Source organism: Scomber scombrus, chromosome 16 (genome assembly GCF_963691925.1).
Source record: "Scomber scombrus chromosome 16, fScoSco1.1, whole genome shotgun sequence".
NCBI lineage: Eukaryota > Metazoa > Chordata > Actinopteri > Scombriformes > Scombridae > Scomber > Scomber scombrus.
The window spans coordinates 1,647,178-1,669,863 of NC_084985.1; the positions used below are offsets into that span (position 1 = coordinate 1,647,178).

Below are 22,686 nucleotides of genomic sequence, written 5' to 3' on the forward strand. Positions count from 1 at the left end.
AATCCTCCAGAAAGCAGCGACTTCGACTTCTTCTGCTCTTCTTTTTCTCGTTAGTGAATTGTCTCTGTTGTCGTTAAATTTCACGTGCTTGTAAAACTAAAATATTCTAAATCATTCATTCACTCTGCAGTTCAACTACTAAACGCTCCAGACTGTGAATGTTTTATCTTTTTATTATATTTATGAATATTATTTATAGATTTTATTCCATATTAAAATCCTGTTGTCCTCGAGTAAAGGAAGGAAGGGAGGACGAAAGAAGGAAGGAAAGGAGGTAGAAGGAAGGAAAGGAGGAAGGGAGGAAGGAAGGAAGGGAGGAAGGAAGAAGGAAGGAAAAGAGGAAGGGAGGAAGGAAGAAGGAAGGAAAGGAGGAAGGAAGGAAGGGAGGAAGGAAAGGAGGGAGGGAGGATGGGAAGGAGGAAGGAAAGGAGGAAGGGAGGAAGGAAAGGAGGGAGGGAGGATGGGAAGGAGGAAGAAGGAAGGAAATGAGGGAGGGAGGGAGGAAGAAGGAAATAAAGGAGGGAGGAAGGAAGGGAGTAAGAAGGAAGGAAAGGAGGAATGAAGGGAGGAAGAAGGAAGGAAAGGAGGGAAGGAAGGAAGGACAGGAGGAAGGGAGAAAGAAGGAAGGAAAGGAGGAAGGAAGGGAGGAAGGAAGAAGGAAGGAAATGAGGGAGGGAGGGAGGGAGGAAGAAGGAAGGAAAGGAGGGAGGAAGGAAGGAAAGGAGGAAGGAAGGAAGGAAGAGGGAAGGAAGGAAGGAAGGAAGGAAGGAAGGAGGAAAGAAGGAACAGTCAAAACAGAATTTGACCCGGGAGGACGACATGAAAGTTTAAACATCCCTGACTTGTCACTATGGAAACAACTCCCATTCTTCATGTGAACCTTCACTACAAATGTGAAGATTTTGAACCATTTTCTTTAAATGTCTCTTTAGAGTCGTCCACTTTCAAGGAAGTGCAGTACTGATTGCTTTAGAGTAGTTTGGCCTCACTGTTGTTACCAAGACTGACATCAGAAAAGTGTGAAGGGTTGAGAGTGCTTCAGATAACGTTGTTGTTGTTGTTGGACGGTCAATAATAAGAACAACAAACTATTGAAAAAACGAAAATTGACGCCACTTCACACACAGCAGCCCTCCTTCCTTCTAACCATTCTCCACAAAAGTACTTTCACTTTTCATGTCAACAACCAAGTTCAACAGTGTGATTGTCTTTGAGGAAAAACTCAGGAAATGTTCTGTGTTTGTAATATTTATGCACGGGAATATTTTAGGAAAGAGATCGTTGAGGTGCAGAAGCTCTGACCCCATTTATTACTGTTTGTAATGAATTTGTTTTATTTTTTTTATTCCTGTGAATTTCCAGTTTATCCACCCTGCACTCAAATTTAACCCTCCTGTTGTCCTCGAGTAAAGGAAGGAAGGTAGGAAGAAGGAAGGAAAGGAGGAAGGAAGGAAGGGAAGGAAGGAGGGAAGGAAGGAAGGAAGGAAGGAAGGAAGAAAAGGAGGGAGGAAGGAAGGGAGGAAAGTAAAGAATGAAGGGAGGAAGGAAAAGAAGGAAGGACGGAGGACAGAAGGAAAGAAGGAAGGTAGGAGGGAGGGAGGAAAGAAGGAAGGGAGGGGAGGAAGGAGGGAAGGAAGGATGGAGGAAAGAAGGAAGGAAGGAAGGAAGGAAGGAGGGAGGGAAGGAGGGAGGAATGAAGGAACGAGGGAGGGAGAAAGGAAAAAAGGAAGGGAGGAAGGTAGGGGTGAGGAAAGAAAGAGAGAAGGAGGGAGGGAGGAAAGAAGGAAGGGAGGGAGGAAGGAGGGAGGGAGGGAAGGAAGGAAGGAAGGAAGGAAGGAAGGAAAGAAGGAAGGAAGGAAGGAAGGAAAGAAGGAAGGAAGGAAGGAAGGTAGGAAGGAGGGAGGGAGGAAGGAAACAAAGAGAGAAGGAGGGAGGAAGGACAGACGGAAGGAAGTAAAGAAGGAACAGTCAAAACAGACGGGGTTTGACCCGGGAGGACGACAGGAAGCCATTATTTACTCGGGTGTTGGAAGGCCTTGGCTGCCGTCTTCCTGCCCACCGGAGCACAAATGTCATCTTGTATTTATGTAAAGAGGTTGCTGAGTGAGTGAAACCACCAACGCTGTTTTTTTGTTCTGAATTTAACCTGAGACACGAAGATAAAACTCCCTTTTATCCCGGCAGAAGGAGCTCTGCAGGCTGATTCTATTCCCCCCTTGGAGACGGTGTAACTTCAGAAAAAAATTGACTAACAGGTTTTTCTTTTCACTTCCCACCTATGAGCTCGCTGTAGTTGACATTCTGTGATATGAGCATGGAAGCGTGGAGTCTGGGGGCCGCGGGTCGGTCGACTGATTCAACCAGACAACACAAAGAGGAGAATGAAAACAACAAATCGCTCCGTCGGGCTGCAGGCCTCCGGTGGCCGGTTTCCTTTGAAAGGCAAAACAAGACGAGAGAATGAGAGACATTAAAATGGGATGTAAATTCAATAAAAGCCGGAAAAATAGAGATGCTGTAAAACTTGTACTTGGGCTTGTGACCAGTTTAAACACACACACACACACACACACACACACACACACACACACACACACACACACACACACACACACACACACACAGGTTTGTGCAGCTATCCTTGTTAGGACCTAACCTGAACCTTAACCAGGACCTAAGAAATTATGTTTTGCCGCTTTGGTCCCCACAAGGTAACACAAATGTGCACACACACAAAAACACACACACACACACACACACACACACACACACACACACACACACACACACACACACACACACAGACACACACCTTAGTGCAGCTATCCTTGTGAGGGCCTTCATTCATTGACTCCATTCATTTTGTACAGTCTAATCCTAACCATGACCTCAGAAATGATGTTTTGCCACTTCGGTCCCTTAAAGGTCCCCACAAAGTAACAAATATGTACACACACACACATGTTTGTGTAGCTATCCTTGTTAGGACCTTGCATTGACAGTTTTTACAGTCTGAACCTTAACCGGAAACCTCAGAAATGACATTTTGTCGAATTAGGACCATGTGGACTGCTGGTCCCCACAAGGTAACGAAAATGTGAACACACACACACACACACACACATGTTTGTGCAGCTATCCTTATTAGGACCTTACATTGACTCCAGTTTGTACAGCCTAACCTGAACCTTAACCAGGAACCACAGAAATTATGATTTGTTCAGCTTTGGTCCCCACAAGGTAAAATAAATGTGCACACACACACACACACACACACACACACACACACACACACACACACACACACACACACACACAGGTACCCACATGTGTAAAGTATGGATTCTTATTCAAATAAGGGGTTTGGCACTTGTGGCCACTTTGGTCCCAATGAGGACTACTGGTCCCCACAAGGTATTATAAATGTACACACACACACACACACACTGTATACATAAACTGCAATTTTCTACCTTTCTGTGCTTCAAATGAAAGCTCAGTTACAGCGTGAACATCTTTCCCAGGAAAAAAAGTCCTATTACATTTTCTAAAAGTAATTTTTTATTTTATTCTACAAATAAAAGTTCAGAGGAACAAGAAACTGGGCTATAAAGAAGTGCATCACCTGCAACCACAATCGAACCGCCGACATTGGGAGTTATAACGAGAGATAATTTTAAAACATTGAGCAGCATTAAAAACAACCTGGAGTTGCAGAGTGAGAGACATTCAGCAGAGATACTTTGTTAAAGTGGCGCCGCGGGGATGTTTGTAAAAACTTGGCTTCTCTCCTCAAACGGCAAAATCCTCCAGATTAAAGCTGAGGGCCAACAAAGGATTTGTTTACTTCTCATTTCTCTGGTGGATCGTCTCTCGCCGCTTCTTCTCTCTCCGTCTCCGAGTCTACATTTTAATTTTTTTCCTTTTTCTTCTTTTAAGAGTCTGTAATGTTTCTGAAGGTTTGACGCTGAGCCGGCGGCTTCAAAAGGCTCACAGAGGTCAGAATGAAGAGGAAAATAAAGTTTCCTCCAATAAATGAACCAAAAACGATTTAATTCCACCCCCAAAGTGAGATGTTTGCCTTTTTTTAACCCTCCTGTTGTCCTCGAGTCAAGGAAGGAAGGAAGGAAGAAGGAAGGGAGGGAGGGAGGAAGGAAGGATGGAAGAAAGGAAGAAGGAAGGAAAAGAGGGAGGAAGGAAGGAAGGGAGAAAGAAAGAAGGAAGGAAAGGAGGGAGGAAAGAAGGAAAGAAGGAATGGAGGGAGGAAGGAAGGAGGGAAAGAAGGAGGAAGAAAGAAGGAATGAAAGAAGGGAGGAAAGAAGGAAAGGAAGGGAGGAAGAAAGAAAGAAGGAAAGGAAGAAGGAAGGAAAGGAGGGAGGAAGGAAGGAGGGAAGGAAAGAAGGAGGGAAGGAGGGAAGGGAGGGAGGAAGGAAGGAGGGAAGGGAGTAAGAAGGAAGGAAAGAAGGAAAGGAAGGGAGGAAGGAAGAAGGAAGGAAAGGAGGGAGGAAGGAAGGAGGGAAGGAAGGAGGAACGAAGGATGGAAGGGAGTAAGAAGGAAGGAAAGGAGGAAGGAAGGGAGTAAGAAGGAAGGAAAGAAGGAAAGGAAGGGAGGAAGGAAGGAAGGGAGGAAGAAAGAAGGAAGGAAAGGAGGGAGGAAAGAAGGAAAGAAGGAAAGGAAGGGAGGAATGAAAGAAGGGAGGAAATAAGGAAAGAAGTATGGAAGGAGGAAGGAGCAAAGAAAGAGAGAAGGAGGGAGGAAGGACAGATGGAAGGAAAGGAGGAACAGTCCAAACAGACGGGGTCACTTTGACCCGGGAGGACGACAGGAAGTTAATATAATGTGACATTTTCACCTGCTACCCTCCCAGCTTCCCCTTGGTGACAAACCTCCACTTAAAGTCTGTTATTTAATGATGAACAGAAGCTAACGACTCGCTCCACAATGACTGAGAGCGGCGGCTGGAATAATTCATGGAGGTTTTTAGCTGCAGCTGAAGGACACCGATGCTGCTAAATTGTTAAAATCCCTCAATTCAATATTTATGGAGCACGACTCGACTTTTTAATCTCGCCCGAGGAGAAGGTATCTGCATGCTGATGTCACTTAAAGATTTATTTCATGCTCTGCTGATTTTTAACACTGTAAGTCTCCAGTTTTACATTAATAATAACACGAGAGCAGCTAATGCGACAAATTCTCACACTGAGATCAATTCAGACTATTATTCGTGCTTTATTCAGTAATAATCACCCAGAGCAACATCCTTGTGTTTTTAATTGATTCTCTCTGATTTGTTTTTCCTTCTGCTGCATTTTATCAGCTCAGATTAGGAAGGAAGGAAGGAAGGAAGGAAGGAGGGAGGGAGGGAGGAAGGAAAGAAAAGAGAGAAGGGGGTAGAAAGGACAGACGGAAGGAAGGAAAGAAGGAAGGTGGAAGGAAGGAAGGAAGGAAGGAAGGAAGGAAGGAAAGAAGGAAGTTGGAAGGAAGGAAGGAAGGAAGGAAGGAGGTAGGAAGGAAAGAAAGAGAGAAGGAGGGAGGAAAGACAGACGGAAGGAAGGAAAGAAGGAAGGGAGGAAGGTAGGGGGAGGAAAGAAAGAGAGAAGGAGGGAGGAAGGACAGACGGAAGGAAGGAAAGGAGGGAGGAAGAAGGGAAGGAAGGAAGGGAGGAAGGAAAGATGGAAGGAAGGAAGGAAGGAAAAAAGGAGGGAGGGAGGAAGGAAGGAAGGAAAGGAAGGAGGAAGGAGGGAAGGAAGGAAGGAAGGAAAGGAGGAGGGAGGAAGGAAGAAAGGGAGGAAGGAAGGAACAGTCAAAACAGACGGGGTCAATTTGACCCGGGATGACGATACAAAGGTTAAGTAGAAAGGCTAAATATTTGGTTGCTTCAGCTTCTCAAATTTGAATATTTTAAGCTTTTCATTGTCTTATTTAACAGTAAACTGAACATCTTTTTCATAATTTTTCACTATTTCTTCACATTTCTTTGCACAGCAATTAATCAGTTAATTGAGCATATAACTGGCAGATGGATTAATAATGAAAATAATAACGACTTTCAGCCCTGACAGCAACATAAACACCTGTTTGGGAACCAATAAGCTACAGGTAGGTCCTCCAGCTGACATTTGTCCACATATATTTTAATCTGCCTTCTGATAACACTGATAAATGTGATTAACTCCTGTTCCCCTGAGCACTAACAGGCAGTTTGACTCAGATTTATCGCCCTGTGAGTCACCGTGGCGACGCGGTCGGAGACCCGAGACGCACGAACACAAACTTCCTTGATTGCAGTCGTTGTCTTTAATGTCATCTGGGTCGTATCTCAGTGTGAATCCGCTCATTAAAAAGGTTTGTGATTGACAATTAAAGCTGAGTCGCTGTTGTTTTGTCAAGTGTTTTGTGTGCTCATGTGAAGTGCTGCCTTTAATTAGGGTATGTGTGGGGGGAGGGGGAGGGGGGCTGTTTCCATGGTTACTAAAACACTTGAATTGTCTGAGGACACAATTTAAACAGATGTTCAAGTAGACACAAGATGGTAGTTTATGTTTTTGTTACTATAGCAACTAAATATTAAAAATATGAGTAGTGCAGTTTTGTGATTAACAAACTGAAGCCTGAGTGTTGTTGATGGAATAAAATGATTTTCAACAAAATGTCACGCAACTTTTTAATTTCTGTTGAGCGACCGACTATAAATGAGACCTCGGTTATGAACAGTAACGTTTTTACCATAAACTGTATATAAGAAATGGACGTAACATCCGTGACGTCACCCATTGGTTTGTGGACTGTATCGGATCTGAGCAGCGCCATCTTGGAAATTTCAGGTGCACGGATTCTACTTATATGGGCATCAGGAGGAGCATGAGGCGCCCTCCTGAACCTGTGAACCAATCAACCTGTCAATCACCACGTAGCCACGCCCTAATGCATACCCTGCTTTATCGTCAAACCAGGCGGGGAGCTCCGGTACTCTGAAATGAGGCCAACACGGAAGTAACTTAAAACTGCATTCTACAAAAACGCCACCAGGGGGCGACCGTTTTGGTGTCAAAAGGACTTCCGTCTCTATACAAGTCAATGGAGAATTCACCAACTTCTCACTTGATTTCTAACCTCAGTAAACGTTTTCAAAATGTGTTTATGGTCTCAATCGCTAGTTTAAAGCCTTCTTCAATGCAGTATGATGTTCATTTGGGAAATTTTGGCCTCCCTGATTTTTACCCAATATTAAGTGTACCTGATAAAAGGTTAAGAATATATTTATATGGAGTTCTGTAAATCAAATGGCAGCTACTACATCGTGATGTTGAAGTACCTTAAAGTGCCATTAACAGCTGCTAAATGCAATCATTTTTCAGTGATTATGGTCATTATGGTCTTAATCTATAAACTCAGGTTCTCTAATAAAGTGTGCTGGTGGAAACACATCCTGCTACCTCCAACCAAAGCTAACGCTATCTTACTAGTAAGACTAAATAAGCCGTCTGGACAACAAACAAAATAAAAATGTCAACTTTTTAATTTCTGTAGAGAGACACTTATGAGAAGTTTAAAGCAACCGGCCATAAATCAGCTTTTATACTCATTCTGTAAGATGTAAAGAGTGACCTTTCAAGTGAGACCTCGGTTATGAACAGTAACATTTTCACCCAATAATAAGTGTACCTGATAAAAGGTTAAGAGTATATTAATATCTAGTTCTGTAAATCAAATGGCAGCTATTACAAAATGAGACTGAAGTACCTTAAAGGGCCATTTACAGCTGCTAAATGCTCCAAATGACTTTCATTCAAAAAGCCTCAACTCCTCTCTGGAAATACAGAGTTGATCAATGTTCTCAATGAGTCCTTCTGGTCTTAAACTCTAAATTCAGACCCTTTAATAAGTGTGCAGGTAGCGATTTAGGATATTACTGCTCCATTAATAAGATTTGAACACTTACAGTAGCTTTGATGTCTGCTGTGATTGACAGTTGGCTCCGGGACTCAAACTGAGACTATTGTCGCAATATTTCACTGAATTTAATGTTATTCCATTTCAACACCTGCTCTGTTAGCACAATTTCACAAAAGTAAGTAATGTGAGCCCAAGTGTGCAGCACTCAGTGGCTGTGTTCGAAACCGCATACTTTCCTACTACTCGTACTAACTCTGACGTCATTTGAAGTATGTAGTGTGAGTATGCATCAGGAGCTGACTACTCATACTCACATTACCCAAGATGCAACGTAACTTCTGAAAAAAACCCAAAATACAAACGTCACAGATCATCACGTTAGCTACAGCGAGGGTATGTTCGCTTCCTGTTTTCAAAATAAAAGCACCAATTCTATCGTTATGGTTTCCTTAATAATAAAAAGTAACGGGTGTTTTATTCTGTGAAAATGACAGGAAATGCGTTACTCGCTACGGCTAACTTGAGTGGCTCCGAATTCGCAGGAAAAAAAACTTTAAACAGGTGTTATTTGGACAGATTAGCCTCACATTGTGGATCTAAAGGGAAACTTTACTTTCCCGCCTAAAAAGGTTAGAAATGTCAATAAAGTGGTTTATTTACAGAGTTAGCGCTAAAATGAAATCAGCTGATTTCAGCTCGGGTAGGAACGAAAGGCATTGTGGGTAATCGTGTAGTTTACTACAGTGTAAACGGTCTGCTTACTATCTGGTCCTTTAGTGTGTAGTATGGAAGTATGTAGTATAGAAGTATGTAGTATGTAGTATAGAAGTATGTAGTATAGAAGTATGTAGTATAGAAGTATGTAGTTTGCGGTTTCGAACACAGCCAGTGTTCCCGGTAAGATAGTATTAGCTTTGGTCCGAGGTAGCAGGACGTGTTTCCAGAGCATCGCACTCCTTATCTGGAAGCTCCTGGCTCCAAACAGAAAAGATGGCACCAACCAGAAGCTGCAACGCTGGGCTTCAAACCTGCTCCGATGAAACCAGCTCACTAAGTCATCTTTAGATGTTAAAGTTCTGCTACTGGTCTACAAATCACTGACTGGTTCAGGTCCAGAATACATTAATGACATGTTAGTAGAATATAAACCCAGTAGAGCTCTGAGATCTACTGACTCAGGTCAGATAGTGGAGCCCAGAGTTCAGACTAAACATGGTAACCCCGTCTGTTTTGACTGTTCCTTCCTTCCTTCCTTCCGTCCTTCCTTCCTTCCTTCCTCTTTTTCTTTCTCCCTCCCTCCTTCCTTCTTCCTCCCTTCCTTCCTTCCTTTCCTCCCTTCCTTCTTTTCTTGCCTCCCTTCATTCCTCCCGTCCTTTCTTCCTTCCTTTCCTTCCTTCTTCCTCCCTTCTTCCCCCCTTCCATCCTTCCTTTCCTTTCCTTCGTCCCTTCCTCCCTTCTTCCCTCCATCCTTTCCTTCCTTCTTCCTCCCTTCCTCCTTTCCTCCCTCCCTTCCTTCCTTTCTTTCCTCCCTTCCTTCCTTATTTCCTTTCCTTCCTCCCTTCCTTCTTTTCTTTCTTCCTTTCCTTCCTCCCTTCCTCCTTCTCTCTTTTGTTCCTCCCCCTACCTTCCTCCTTTCCTCTGTCCTTCTTTCCTCCCTTCTTTCTTTCCTCCCTCCCTTCCTCCCTCCCATCCTCCCTTCCTTGACTCGAGGACAACAGGAGGATTAAACAAAGCTTTAAGTAAAAAAACCAATGTTGAAAATACTCAATGCCACCTGCTTCCTAACACAGTCTCACTTTCCTTCCTTCCTTCCTTCCTTCCTTCCTTCCTTCCTTCCTCCCTTCTTTCTTTTCTTTCTTCCCTTCCTCCCTCCTTTCCTTCCTCCCTTCCTTCCTTAAATTTCCCCAATAGGATCAATAAAATTTACATCTATCTATCCTTCTTGCTCCCTCCTTTCCTCCCTCCCTCCTTTCCTCCCTTCCTTCCTTCCTCCCATCCTCCCTTCCTTGACTCGAGGACAACAGGAGGGTTAAACAAAGTTTTAAGTAAGTTAGTCTTTAGTCACAGCTCTGGATCACAATGCCTCCTGCTTCCTAACACAGTCTCACAGTAAACTGGACAGATGGATGTAAAAACCCTCAGCAGGAAGTACACTCCAAACTCTGAGCCAGATTTCAGCGGCCGAGCAGAAACTCTGGGTGAAGTTTGGTTATCTGCCACGGCGGCTGTTAAATCTGCTGTACAGTTCCCACCGCGGGACAGTCTGTACCAACGTTTGACTGCTGGCACTTTCCATCTTCCACAACCTCAAAAAAACACTTCACACAGCGTTGCCTTTTATTTTCCCGGGGACTGAATGGTGAACCTTGAAACTGTGGCTCTGGCTGTGTGTGTTGGAGGGGAACTAAATGAGATTTTTCCGCCACCTGAAGAGACAGAAGCAGTTAAAAGGGAAATGTGGCACACCTGAATACAGACGAATCACATGTCTGCCTGGATTTAAGCAAACAGACTGTTGGTTGTTGGAAGAGAAATGTTTTATGGGAGCTTAATTTTCCCTTTTTGTGGAGACTTACTGACATATTTGATACAATATTTGATCCAGTAAATGTTTACACAAATCTGCTTTGAGCAAAACATTAGAAGATTATTGGGTTCAGCAGCCAAGATGCCACCTAAATGCTCTAAAGCGTGTCTAAACACTACACGCCTGTTACACCAGATAAAAGCAAGGGCACAAAAATATGGAAAACTTGTATCTGGAAAAAACAGGAACATAATATAATATGATTAGACATTTGCTTGCACATTGAGAAAAAATGTATAAGTGGAAAACAGCTCTGTGTCACAAAGCCAACGTGTCACACAATGTTACTTCTGGTAAGATAATAATAATTGTTAGGAGATTCTCCATCATTGGGATGCACTGGGTCATAGCAAGGCCACACCAAATGTTGAGTTTAGACACTGTCTCCCCTTGAGATAGTGGTAAGCAGTGAGTCTGCTCCTTTTGGGGAAAACAGGAGGCGTTCTGATAGTGTTGCTATAGCAGCCGAGGTCAGATATGTTGATGTATGAACGGGATAAAAGGAAAATGGAGTCAGAGGTTTGATATCGTGTTGGATGGAGGACAAAGGTCCTGAGTGAGGTCTAAGCGATGTTTTGTCTATAGACCAGTAGACTAAATTCCGTATATTGTAGATGTTTTGGATCTGCCCATATTGGTGCATGGCTCAACCTGTGTTATTATCTGTGTGGTTTAAAGTCTATCTGTGTGGTTTAAAGTCTACCTGTGAGGTTTAAAGTCTATATGTGTGGTTTAAAGTCTATATGTGTGGTTTGAAGTCTATCTGTGAGGTTTAAAGTCTATAAGTGTGGTTTAAAGTCTATATGTGTGGTTTGAAGTCTATATGTGAGGTTTAAAGTCTATATGTGAGGTTTGAAGTCTATATGTGTGGTTTAAAGTCTATATGTGAGGTTTAAAGTCTATATGTGTGGTTTAAAGTCTATAAGTGTGGTTTAAAGTCTATCTGTGTGGTTTAAAGTCTATATGTGAGGTTTGAAGTCTATCTGTGTGGTTTAAAGTCTATAAGTGAGGTTTAAAGTCTGTATGTGTGGTTTAAAGTCTATCTGTGAGGTTTAAAGTCTATATGTGTGGTTTAAAGTCTATATGTGAGGTTTAAAGTCTATATGTGAGGTTTAAAGTCTATATGTGGGGTTTAAAGTCTATATGTGTGGTTTAAAGTCTATAAGTGTGGTTTAAAGTCTATCTGTGTGGTTTAAAGTCTACCTGTGTGGTTTAAAGTCTATCTGTGTGGTTTAAAGTCTATAAGTGTGGTTTAAAGTCTATCTGTGTGGTTTAAAGTCTACCTGTGTGGTTTAAAGTCTATCTGTGTGGTTTAAAGTCTATATGTGTGGTTTAAAGACCCGGAGGACAGAAACTTCAGATTTTAAGGGAGCATCAGAACATAACGTGTACTGATCATTCGCTCATTTCTCCTTCATCAAGTAAATAAACCTTTTCAACACAAGACATCCTGGACTCCTGTCTACTCTCTCCACTGACGTATGAGCTGCATCATTAAACATCTCTAACAATAATGATAATGATGATTGGTATCTAATAAAGTAATCAGTTGGTATTAGGGCTCGGTGATATGGGCAGATCAAAATATCACAATGTTTTTGACCAAATACCTCGATATCGATATGTTGATAATATTGTAGGGATGACTATCGGAACTTTCATAAAATATTTACGCAACAACTTGGCATTGAATTTGTTTGGGATGTTCTTATTATGACAACTTGACTCCTTCATGATATGTTAATGACAAATCAAAATGCTACCACTTTACTTGAGGTGTCATAATGTCATAATGATGTCATGAGAGTCAGTTTTGGGTTTCCTGTCAAACATCTATGACCAAGTGCTAGAATTGGTCTGTAACCTTGCACATCTAACTATAATAACCATTATATCAACTTGCCATAAACACAAAAATAAGGTGCATATTTCGTTAATGTCAAGTTGTCATGACAAAGACATTTTCTGGTAATGTCACTTTGATTAATGTCAACTTGTCATTACAAAAACCGAATGACACTTAATGACAGTCATTAATGTTTATGACACGTTCATGATTGTGTCATGTAAAAGTTATGACGATACCTTTAAGTAAAGTGTTACCGAAGAGACACTTATTCCATTTGACGATATTCAAAATCTATAGATGACATCTATAAAATATCACGATATCGATATAATATAGACTTATTGCTCAGACATAGTTGGTATCAGTATCATTTTAAAGGGTACTTGGACTGGTATTGGTATCATGATTTTTTAAATGATACCCAGCCTTAATTACGAGGCCTATTTATAGTGTTAAGACTCGTTTCCTGTTGTTCATCTATATAATAAACTCTTTATTATGTAGTAACATCTTCTTGTGTGCTGTCTGTCTGCTCATTTCTTAGCTGATGATTCTTGTAAAAGGTGCTATTAACAATGATGCTTCTAACATAACAGACCCGAACCTCGGATCAAACTGTTGGCTGTAGAGTTGCATTGTGGGTAATGTAGGCACCAGGTTTTGACAAGGAGAATGGGAGAATGTGTCTTTTTTTAACCCTCTTGTTGTCCTCGAGTCAAGGAAGGAAGGGAGGAAGAAGGAAGGGAGGGAGGAAGGAAGGAAGGATGGAAGGGAGGAAGAAGGAAGGAAGGGAGGAAGAAGGAAGGAAAGGAGGGAGGAAGGAAGGAAGGAAGGAAAGGAGGGAGGGAGAAAGGAAGGAGGGAAGAAGGAAGGAAAGGAGGGAGGAAGAAGGAAGGAAAGGAGGGAAGGGAGGAAGGGAGGAAAGAAGGAAGGAGAGAGGGAGGTAGAAAGGAAAAGAGGAAGGGGGTAAGGAAGGAAAGAAGGACAGAGGAAAGAAGGAAGGTAATGGCGAGGAAAGAAAGACGATAAGGAGGGAGGGAGGAAAGAAGGAAGGGAGGAAGGAAAGAAGGAAGGAAGGAAAGAAGGAAGGAAGGAGGGATGTAAAGAAGGAGGGAGGGAGGGAGGAAGGAAGGACAGAAGGAGAGAAGGAGGGAGGGAGGACAGACGGAAGGAAGGAAGGAAGGGAGGAAAGAAGGAACAGTCAAAACAGACGGGGTCAATTTGACCCCGGATGACGACACAAAGGTTAAAACATAATTTTTTTTTTTTTGCTTTTATTATATCAACAGTGTAGAAATCCCAAGCTGTTTCTCTGCATGTCTGTGATCAGTGATGTTTTGTATAACTGCATCATGTAAAGATTAATGTATAATGTTGTATTATTGTACTAATATTTGCTCTGCATGGTTTGTTTATACTGTCTTGGTATCTTAGTTTCATCTTTACAGCATCATGTCGTCTTCTTTCTGTGTCATCATTCAGCATCACTTCGCTGGTTTCATCTCTGCAACAGACTGCAGCTGAGAACGAGCCAGCTGGCCGACGCCGACATGTTTGAACGTTAGAAATGTTAATTAATGTGTTTTATCCGACTAGATAAATAAATGTAACGAGCACTAAAATTAACCTGCGAATGAGAAATGACTACAAAGTGTTTGTCTCATCATTTGGCCGTGATGCAGACTGAATAATAATAGGAAATACTCCTTCTCCTTTATCAGCTGCAAGGAGGGAGCTGAACCTTTAATTCCAACATCTTTCATTGGAGTTAATCTTCCTCGGCGGGACGGGAAGCAAAGAGGAGCTCGGGCCTCGCTGGGAATCATGAAGGAGACGCTCCCTGATCCAGTTTCTACTGAGTTTATTTGCTCTTACAAATGATCTGACAAGAGATGGAAACAAAAACGAGGAGGGAAGAAGAAGAAGAAGAAGGGGAAGAAGGAGAAAGGGAAGAAGAAGAAGGAGAAGAAGACGAAGGAGAAGAAGAAGAAGAAGGAGAAGAAGAAGAAGGAGGAGAAGAAGGAAAAGGAGAAGAAGGAGGAGAAGAAGGAAAAGAAGAAGAGGAGAAGAAGAAGATGAAGATGAAGAAGAAGGAGAAGAAGAAGAAGGAGAAGGAGAAGAAGAAGAAGAAGAAGAGGAGAAGAAGGAGAAGAAGAAGAAGACGAAGAAGGAGAAGAAGAAGAAGGAGAAGAAGAAGAAGAAGAAGAAGAAGAAGAAGAAGAAGAAGAAGAAGAAGAAGAAGACGAAGAAGAAGAAGAAGAAGAAGAAGAAGAAGAAGAAGACTAAGAAGAAGAGGAGAAGAAGGAGAAGGAGAAGAAGAAGAAGAAGAGGAGAAGGAGAAAGAGAAGAGGGAGAAGAAGAAGAGAAGAAGGAGAAGAAGAAGACAAAGAAGAAGAATAAGTAGAAGAAGGAGAAGAAGAAGTAGAAGGAGAAGAAGAAGAGAAAGAAGAAGAAGAAGAGGAGAAGAAGGAGAAGGAGAAGAAGAAGAAGAGGAGAAGAAGGAGAAGGAGAAGAAGAAGAGGAGAAGGAGAAAGAGAAGAAGGAGAAGAAGAAGAGGAGAAGAAGGAGAAGAAGAAGACAAAGAAGAAGAATAAGTAGAAGGAGAAGAAGAAGAAGAGAAAGAAGAAGAAGAAGAAGAAGAAGAAGAAGAAGAAGAAGAAGAAGAAGAAGAAGAAGAAGAAGAAGAAGAAGAAGAAGAAGCAGAAGGAGGAGAAGGAGAAATGGGAACACTGAGCTAGTGAGCGGAGCAGCGGAGACAAAGCTGAACCCTCGAGGGGCTCGTAAAAAGAAAACAAACAAAGCAAAGAGAGATAATGTGAGAGAGGAATCAAGATGGCAAACAAGACAGCAGCGGGAAGTGAGAGGAGACACAAAACCCGACAAGGAAACACCAGGAGAGAGTTAGAAAAAAACTGGCAAAAGACGGAGGAGTGAGGAGAGAGAGAGAGAGCTGTATCAGAAGTAGAGGTGATACAGAGGGAGTTTTTATCTGCTAACAGCTGAGAGAAGACAGAGCGTGCGTGTTTCTTTTTTAGGGATTCAGGGTAAATAATGACACTTTTAAAAAGGAGCGAGTTTTACTGAGCTTCAGATAAAATGGTTTTCAGATTGTCTAACAGCATGTGAAGCTGCTCTACTCTCAGCTTTCAGACTTCAAGAGGCTCCGACTGACAGTGACTCATGTGAGAAACTGAGTTCAAGAGCAACAAATACCGTCAGAGGATGCTAAGAAACCAAAATAAACCAGCAGAGAAACTCAACTCTGCACACAGCAGTCAGACTGTTCAATCAATCGAGTGTCTTTAAACATTTGAACATGTTTAAATCAGAGTCTGAGCTCCACTGACTGTTTTAACAATGTTGTTACATTATGTAAACACTATTTTTTTCAATCTGGTTTTATGTTCATGTGAAAAGTTTCTATTTTATGTTCTCTCTGTTGTTAAAGTTTTCCATTTCCTCTACTGCAAGCATGAATTAATAAAATCTAATCAAAAGAAGCCTGAAGTCAGGAAGTCTTGTTTCAAGTCATAAATAATGAGCAGAAAAAGTCTCAACTCAAGTGTCAAGACATTGATCAACAAGTCCTGAGTCAAGACCAATAAGTACTGATCAATGCCCCTGCTAAATAAATCCTAAATTAAAACACCAATTATGTATATAACAGCATGTGACAACCAACCCTGAAGAGAAAATGATAAACATCCCCAACTGGACGTTTCTGCTATCAGCAAAGCTAACAAGAAAAGTAGCTAAGAAAAACCAACACTATTGTCCAAACTATCGCTCTCTCTTCATACTTTCTAATGATAATGATTTTTTATTATAAAGTCTTTGTGTAAAAGAAGAGAAACACTAAAAAGCTGATATTTACATTTGAACATAAACGTCCATTAACCTCAATGTCAAAGGTCTCGTTAGTAACATCTGACTATTCTGACATTTTCAGTACCAACACTTTTTTTACAGCGCCCTCTAGGGACCAAATATCTAATAAATGACAACCAGCCCCATTCTCCTGAAACCCAGAACAGTCCAGTAACTTCCTGGTCACATTGCGGACACTCACCCATGCGGACGGCAGAGAGCGTGTTGGCCTGGCAGAAGGAGAGCGGTGCCATGGTCAGCAGCAGGACGGCGACGTTAATCGACAGCAGCAGTGCTGGCAGAGCCGGCATCTTCCACTGCTCCTCATGGAGAATGGTCTGCTGGCTGCCTGTACCGCCACCTGCAGGACAGAAACAGTCATTACACTTTAAAAAAAAATCACTTATCGTATCATAGTGGACAGAATCACGTCGTATGTAGAAGTGTTCCTCAGATAATATCACAACACTGCTGAATTAAAAAGCTGCCACACAAAACATTAACCTTCCTGTCGTCCTCCCGGGTCAAAGTGACCCCGTCTGTTTTGACTGTTTCTTCTTTCCTCCCTTCCTTCCTTCCCTCTGTCCTCCCTCCCTCCTTCTCTCTTTCCTCCCTTCCTTCTTACCGTCCATCCCCCTTTCTTCCTTCCTTCTGTCCTTCCTCCCTCCATCCTCCCTTCCTTCTTTCCTCTGTCCTTTTTTCCTTCCTTCCTCTTTTCCTTTGTCCCTCCCTCTTTCCTTTTTTCCTCCCTCCATCCTACCTTCCTTCCTTCCTTCTTTCCTCCTTCATTCCTTCCTCCTCCCTTCCTCCCTTCTTTCCTCTGTCCTTCTTTCCTTCCTTCCTCCTTTCCTTCCTTCTTCCTCCCTCCCTTCCTTCCTTCCTTCTTTCTTCCCTCCCTCCTTTCCTTCCTTCTTCCTCCTTTCCGCCCTCCTTTCCTTCCTTCCTTCCTTCCCTCCTTTTCTTCCTTCCTTCCTTCCGTCCTCCCTCCTTTCCTTCCTTCCCTCCTTTTATTCCTTCCTTCCTTCCTTCCTTCCTTCCTTCCTTCCTTCTTCCTCCCTCCCTCCTTTCATCCCTTCCTTCCTTTCCTTCCTTCTTCCTTCCTCCCTCCCTTCCTTCCTTCCTTCCTGCCTTCCTTCCTTCCTTCCTTCCTGCCTTCCTTCCTTCCTTCCTTCCTTCCTCCCTTCCTCCCTCCCTTCCTTCCTTGACTCGAGGACAACAGGAGGGTTAAACATACAGATCTCTCAGCTGGACATCACTACACATGTTACATAAACACACAGCGGGGTATAAACTCGACTCTAATGCTCTTTATGAGCTCCTCAGCTTGCTATCATGTCATTTTATTAGACAGAAACAGCAACATGATCATCCATGAAGGGTTGAAATGAAATCTGGCTGGTTCGTCCACATCCAGTAAATTAGATTTATTAGCACATAAACTCTCCGATGATGCACGCTGTCAGAAATAGACTCACCAGGAATAAGATGCATGATATACAGATAATAAAGAGTGAGTTTGAAAATGCATCTTTTCTACATTATCCACATTAAACCTGTTACAGCTGAAAACTTAAACTTAACTACTGCTTTTTTCTTTCTTTCTTTTTTTTACATTAAATGACACTTATGGCGCTTTTCCACGACACAGTTCCAGCACGACTCGCCTCGACTCGATACGCTTCCAGGAACCTTTTCCATTATAAAAAAGTACCTACTCAACGTGAGCGGGGTCGTCATAGCACGGCTCTGCGAAACTGTCGTGACTTCGACTTTTGAAAGAGAGAGAGAGAGACAGAGAGAGTTCAGCTGAAATAATAAGAGAAAAAGAGAAAAAGAGAAAAGCAAAAGTAGAGAGACAAAATGAGGAGGAGGGTAAAAGATGTGAGAGGAGACAGAGAGAAACCAGACAGAGGAGAGCGAGAGAGAAAAAAGGAGAAAGCTTGACAGAAAATATTAGAGAACAAAAAGTGTGAGAGATCAAGAGGCTATCACATGTTGCAGAGAGAAAGATTAAAATGGCCGAGCGAGCGAGCATGACGAAACCAGTCCAAATCTTCAAAGTAGATTAAAGCGACTGAAGCGAGATCTTTTTCATTAGCAGATGTGTGTATGTGTGTGTGTGTGTGTGTGTGTGTGTGTGTGTGTGTGTGTGTGTGTGTGTGTGTGTGTGTGTGTGTGTTTGTTACCTCACTGGGACCTTTTCCAGTATAAACTTGTCTTGCATTGAAATTATGTTGGGACCAGTAGTCCTCATGGGGAGGCATGACGACTACTGGTCCCAACATAATTTCCAGGGTCCTGGTTAAGGTTTGGATCTGACCGTCTATGTGTGTGCGTGTGTGTGTGTGTGTGTGTGTGTGTGTGTGTGTGTGTGTGTGTGTGTGTGTGTGTGTGTGTGTGTGTGTGTGTATGTGCGTGAATGTGTTTTTGTTACCTCACTGGGACCGTTTTCATGATAAATTTGTCTTGTGTTGTATTAGAGACCAGTAGTCGTCATGGGAACCAAACCTAGTCCTAATGCTGAAAAACGTCATTCCTGAGGTTCTGGTTACGGTTTGGGTTTGAGTGTCCACAATGAATGGAAGTCAATGCAAGGTCCTCACAAAGATAGCTGTACAAACTTGTGTGTGTGTGTTTTTGTCAGGACCAGTAGTCGTCATGGGGACCAAAATCAGTTAGGCCCTGGTTAGGGTTTGGTTAATGCAAGGTCCTCACAAAGATAGCTGTGCAAACCTGTGTGAGTGTGTGAATGTGTTTGTGTTACTTCATGGGGACCAATAGTTGTCATGGGGACTAAACTCGGTCATAATGAGGCTAAATGTAATTTTGGAGGTTCTGGTCAAGGTTTGGATCAGAACGTCAATGCAAGGTCCTCACAAAGATAGCTGTGCAAACTTTTGTGTATGGTTTTGTTACCTTACTGGGACATTTTCCAGGATAAACTTGTATTGTATTATTGAGACCAGTAATCTCCATGGAGACCAAACTCAGCCCTAATGAGGCTAAATGTCATTTATAAGGTCCTGTTTAAGGTTCAGTCAATGCAGTGTCCTCACAATGATAGCTGTGCAAACTTGTGTGTATGTGTCAAAGTGTTTTTGTTACTTCATGGGGACCAAACTCTGTCATAATGAGGTTAAACGTAATTTTGGAGGTTCTGGTTAAGGTTTGGATCAGAATGTTCACAATGAATGGAAGTCAATGCAAGGTCCTCACAATGATAGCTGTGCAAACTTGTGTGTGTGTGTGTGTGTGTGTGTGTGTGTGTGTGTGTGTGTGAACGTGTTTTTGTTACTTCATGGGGACCAAACTCAGTCATAATGAGGCTAAAGTAATTCTGGAGGTTCTGGTTAAGGTTTGGATCAGAATGTTCACAATGAATGGAAGTCAATGCAAGGTCCTCACAATGATAGCTGTGCAAACTTGTGTGTATGTGTGTGTGTGAACGTGTTTTTTTTACTTCATGGGGACCAAACTCAGTCATAATGAGGTTAAACGTAATTTTGGAGGTTCTGGTTAAGGTTTGGATCAGAATGTTCACAATGAATGGAAGTCAATGCAAGGTCCTCACAATGATAGCTGTACAAACTCGTGTGTGTGTGTGTGTGAGTGTTTATGTGTGTTTTGCATCTTGAAGCAACACCCGTCAAACATCTAACGCTTTCTTCATCTCTTTGCGAATGGGTCGAGTTATATTTCTCTCATCATCCTCCTTTAAAAAAAACAAAAAACAACCACGCTCGGGTTTCTCTTCCCCGCCCCTCGCTAAGTGTTTTTATCTCCGCCCCGCCGATGAGACGTCCTGCATGAATTTAAATGAGTTTTTCTCCCAAATGGAATTTTAAATTGGCGAGACGGCGGAGAGATGAAGAGCAGATACTGTCTGTTATTACGTGATGATGATGATAAATGACTGATCATTATTACAAATACTGATTATTATCTGTTGCCCTCGAATGAGCAGCGAGTCAGAACTGCAGAAATAATGTCATCGCTGTCTCACTTCCTCCTCCTCGGACAGGAAGTAGAAACTATGGAGACCTGCAGACACGCTGATAACAAACTGATTCAAATTGACCCCGTCTGTTTTGACTGTTCCTTCCTTCCTTCCTTCCTTCCGTCTGTCCTCCCTCTCTCCTTCTTTCCTTCCTTCCTCCCTTCCTCTTTTCCTTCCGCCCCCCCTCTTTCCTTTTTTCCTCCCTCCCTCCCTCCACCCTACCTTCCTTCCTTCATTCTTTCCTCCATCCTTCTTTCCTCCCTCCCTTCCATCTTTCCTCCCTCCTTCTCTCTTTCCTTCCTCCCTCCCTCCTTACTTCCTTTCTTCCTTCCTTCCTCCCTCCCTCCTTCCTTCTTTCCTTCCTTCCTCCCTTCCTCTTTTCCTTCCGCCCCCCCTCTTTCCTTTTTTCCTCCCTCCCTCCCTCCCTCCATCCTACCTTCCTTCCTTCATTCTTTCCTCCATCCTTCTTTCCTCCATCCCTTCCATCTTTCCTCCCTCCTTCTCTCTTTCCTTCCTCCCTCCCTCCTTTCTTCCTTTCTTCCTTCCTTCCTCCCTCCCTCCTTCTTTCCTTCTGTCCTTCCTTCCTTTATTCCTTCCTTCCTTCCTCTCTCCCTTCTTTCCTCTGTCCTTGTTTCCTTCCTTCCTCCCTTCCTCTTTTCCTTCCTCCCTCCGTCCAACTTCCTTCCTTCTTTCCTCCCTCCCTTCCTCCCATCTTTCCTCTGTCCTTCTTTCTTTCCTTCCTCTTTTCCTTTCTCCCTCCCTCCCTCCTTCCTTCTTTCCTTCCTTCCTTTCTTCCTTCCTTCCTTCCTTCCTTCCTTCTTCCTTCCTTCCTCCTTTCCTTCCTCCTTCATCAGTCTGATAACTGAGAGAGAAACTAGGGATGAACAAAATCTAAAGTTTTATTTGCATTTTTTATTCACTTTTATTCTCATAAAGTTTTCAAAGCTGCTCTCGAATATCATTTTTTAATCCTTTAGAAGAAGAAAAAAGCCTCAACTCAGCCTCCAAAACATCTTGTTTACCACCAATCACGTCGACAAAGTGAATGAATTAAACTGACAGGGAGAGAAAAAAGAGACGCAGAGCAACAGATACAATTAGACAGAAAGAAAAACTCGAGACAGGAAATGAGAAACGTCTGCAGGCAGAAACAAACACATGATGATAACAATTAATGAGGAAGTGGTTTCATGTCAGCTGATTCTGACCGAGGCGGCTCCGAGGCTAATCACAGCCGCGACTCTATTAACCCTCCTGTTGTCCTCGAGTCAAGGAAGGAAGGGAGGAAGAAGGAAGGAAAGGAGGGAGGATGGAAGGGAGGAAGAAGGAAGGAAAGAAGGAAGGGAGGAAGGCAAGGAAGGAAGGAAGGGAGGACGGAGGAAAGAAAAAAGGAAGGTAGGAGGGATGGAGGGAGGGAGGGAGGGAGGAAGGAAGAAGGAAGGAAGGAAGGAAGGAAAGGAGGGAGGAATGAAGGAGGAAGGAAGGGAGGAAGGAAGGAAATGAGGGAGGAAGAAGGAAGGAAAGGAGGGAGGGAGGAGGGAAGGATGGAGGGAAGGACGGAAAGGAGGGAGGAATGAAGGAGGAAGGAAGGGAGGAAGGAAGGAAAGGAGGGAGGAAGAAGGAAGGGACGAAGGTAGGGGGGAGGAAAGAAAAAGAGAAGGGGCAGGAAGGAAGGAAGGATGGACAGAAGGAAGAAAGGAAAGAAGGAAGGACGGGGAAGGGTCAGAAAGAGGCGGGAAACACGACGCTGAGAATATTACGATATTCAACGAGACTGAAGAGAGAGAAGGTGTGAGTGATGTTAGAAAGACAACAGCAGGAGAGAATTGAGCAAAATCTCCCAAATTTAAAGTGAATACAAATAAATTGAATGCAAAAAGGCAAAAATTACCATAAAACTATAAAAGATTTACTAATTTTGCTGCAGAAAAAAACCGTCATACGTGCAGGTTTCACAGCGCTGCATCACCATTGGTTAATTACCTTTGAGGTGACAGGAAGTGGTACAACTCGTTCTGCTTCTGGAGATCTAGTATCTGCACCAATTCACATTCATAAATTCACCATCAGTCATTAATTCATGTTTGATTAATCCTTTAATGAAGATGTCAGAGTTTATTCTATTTATTAATGGAGGGGAAAAGACTCATATGGTCCTGGAGTATTTTCACAGTTCTCAAATGTAAAATGGGTCAAATGTGCCCCTGAACAGTATGAAAGGGTTAAATTAAACTTCAGCCCCGGATCTTGTCATCTCCTAACATCTGCCCCTGGTCACACCTGGACCATCATCTGTTACTAACCCGTCTCTCTTCGCCCTGCAGGTGACTGATTGGAATAACTTATGAACATCTGGTCCAGATGTTCGCAGGTTGCTTGTTGCTCCCTGAAGGCATCCGCTTGGTTACTGAGTTCATTTCATGCATCGCCTGCACCGCTGATGCTGCTGATTCCTACTGTACACTACACACGTTATATATGGGAGG

General features: G+C 42.8%; 2 protein-coding genes and 1 gene segment (V, D, J or C); 1 reads left to right on the forward strand and 2 right to left on the reverse strand.

Moving 5' to 3' along the window:
- The window catches only part of LOC133996211 (glutamate receptor ionotropic, kainate 5-like), an 88,938-nt gene extending 72,424 nt beyond the window's left edge, over positions 1-16,514 (reverse strand). Inside the window, 1 exon segment of the mRNA XM_062435790.1 lies at positions 16,406-16,514. Within this exon segment, the coding sequence (XP_062291774.1) occupies positions 16,406-16,514 (109 nt within the window).
- LOC133996245 (immunoglobulin kappa light chain-like) overlaps positions 1-22,686 on the reverse strand; it is a 630,565-nt gene that overhangs the window by 153,587 nt on the left and 454,292 nt on the right. The gene's annotated exons all lie outside the window — the stretch shown is intronic.
- LOC133996249 (Ig kappa chain V-III region MOPC 63-like) overlaps positions 1-22,686 on the forward strand; it is a 630,498-nt gene that overhangs the window by 151,815 nt on the left and 455,997 nt on the right.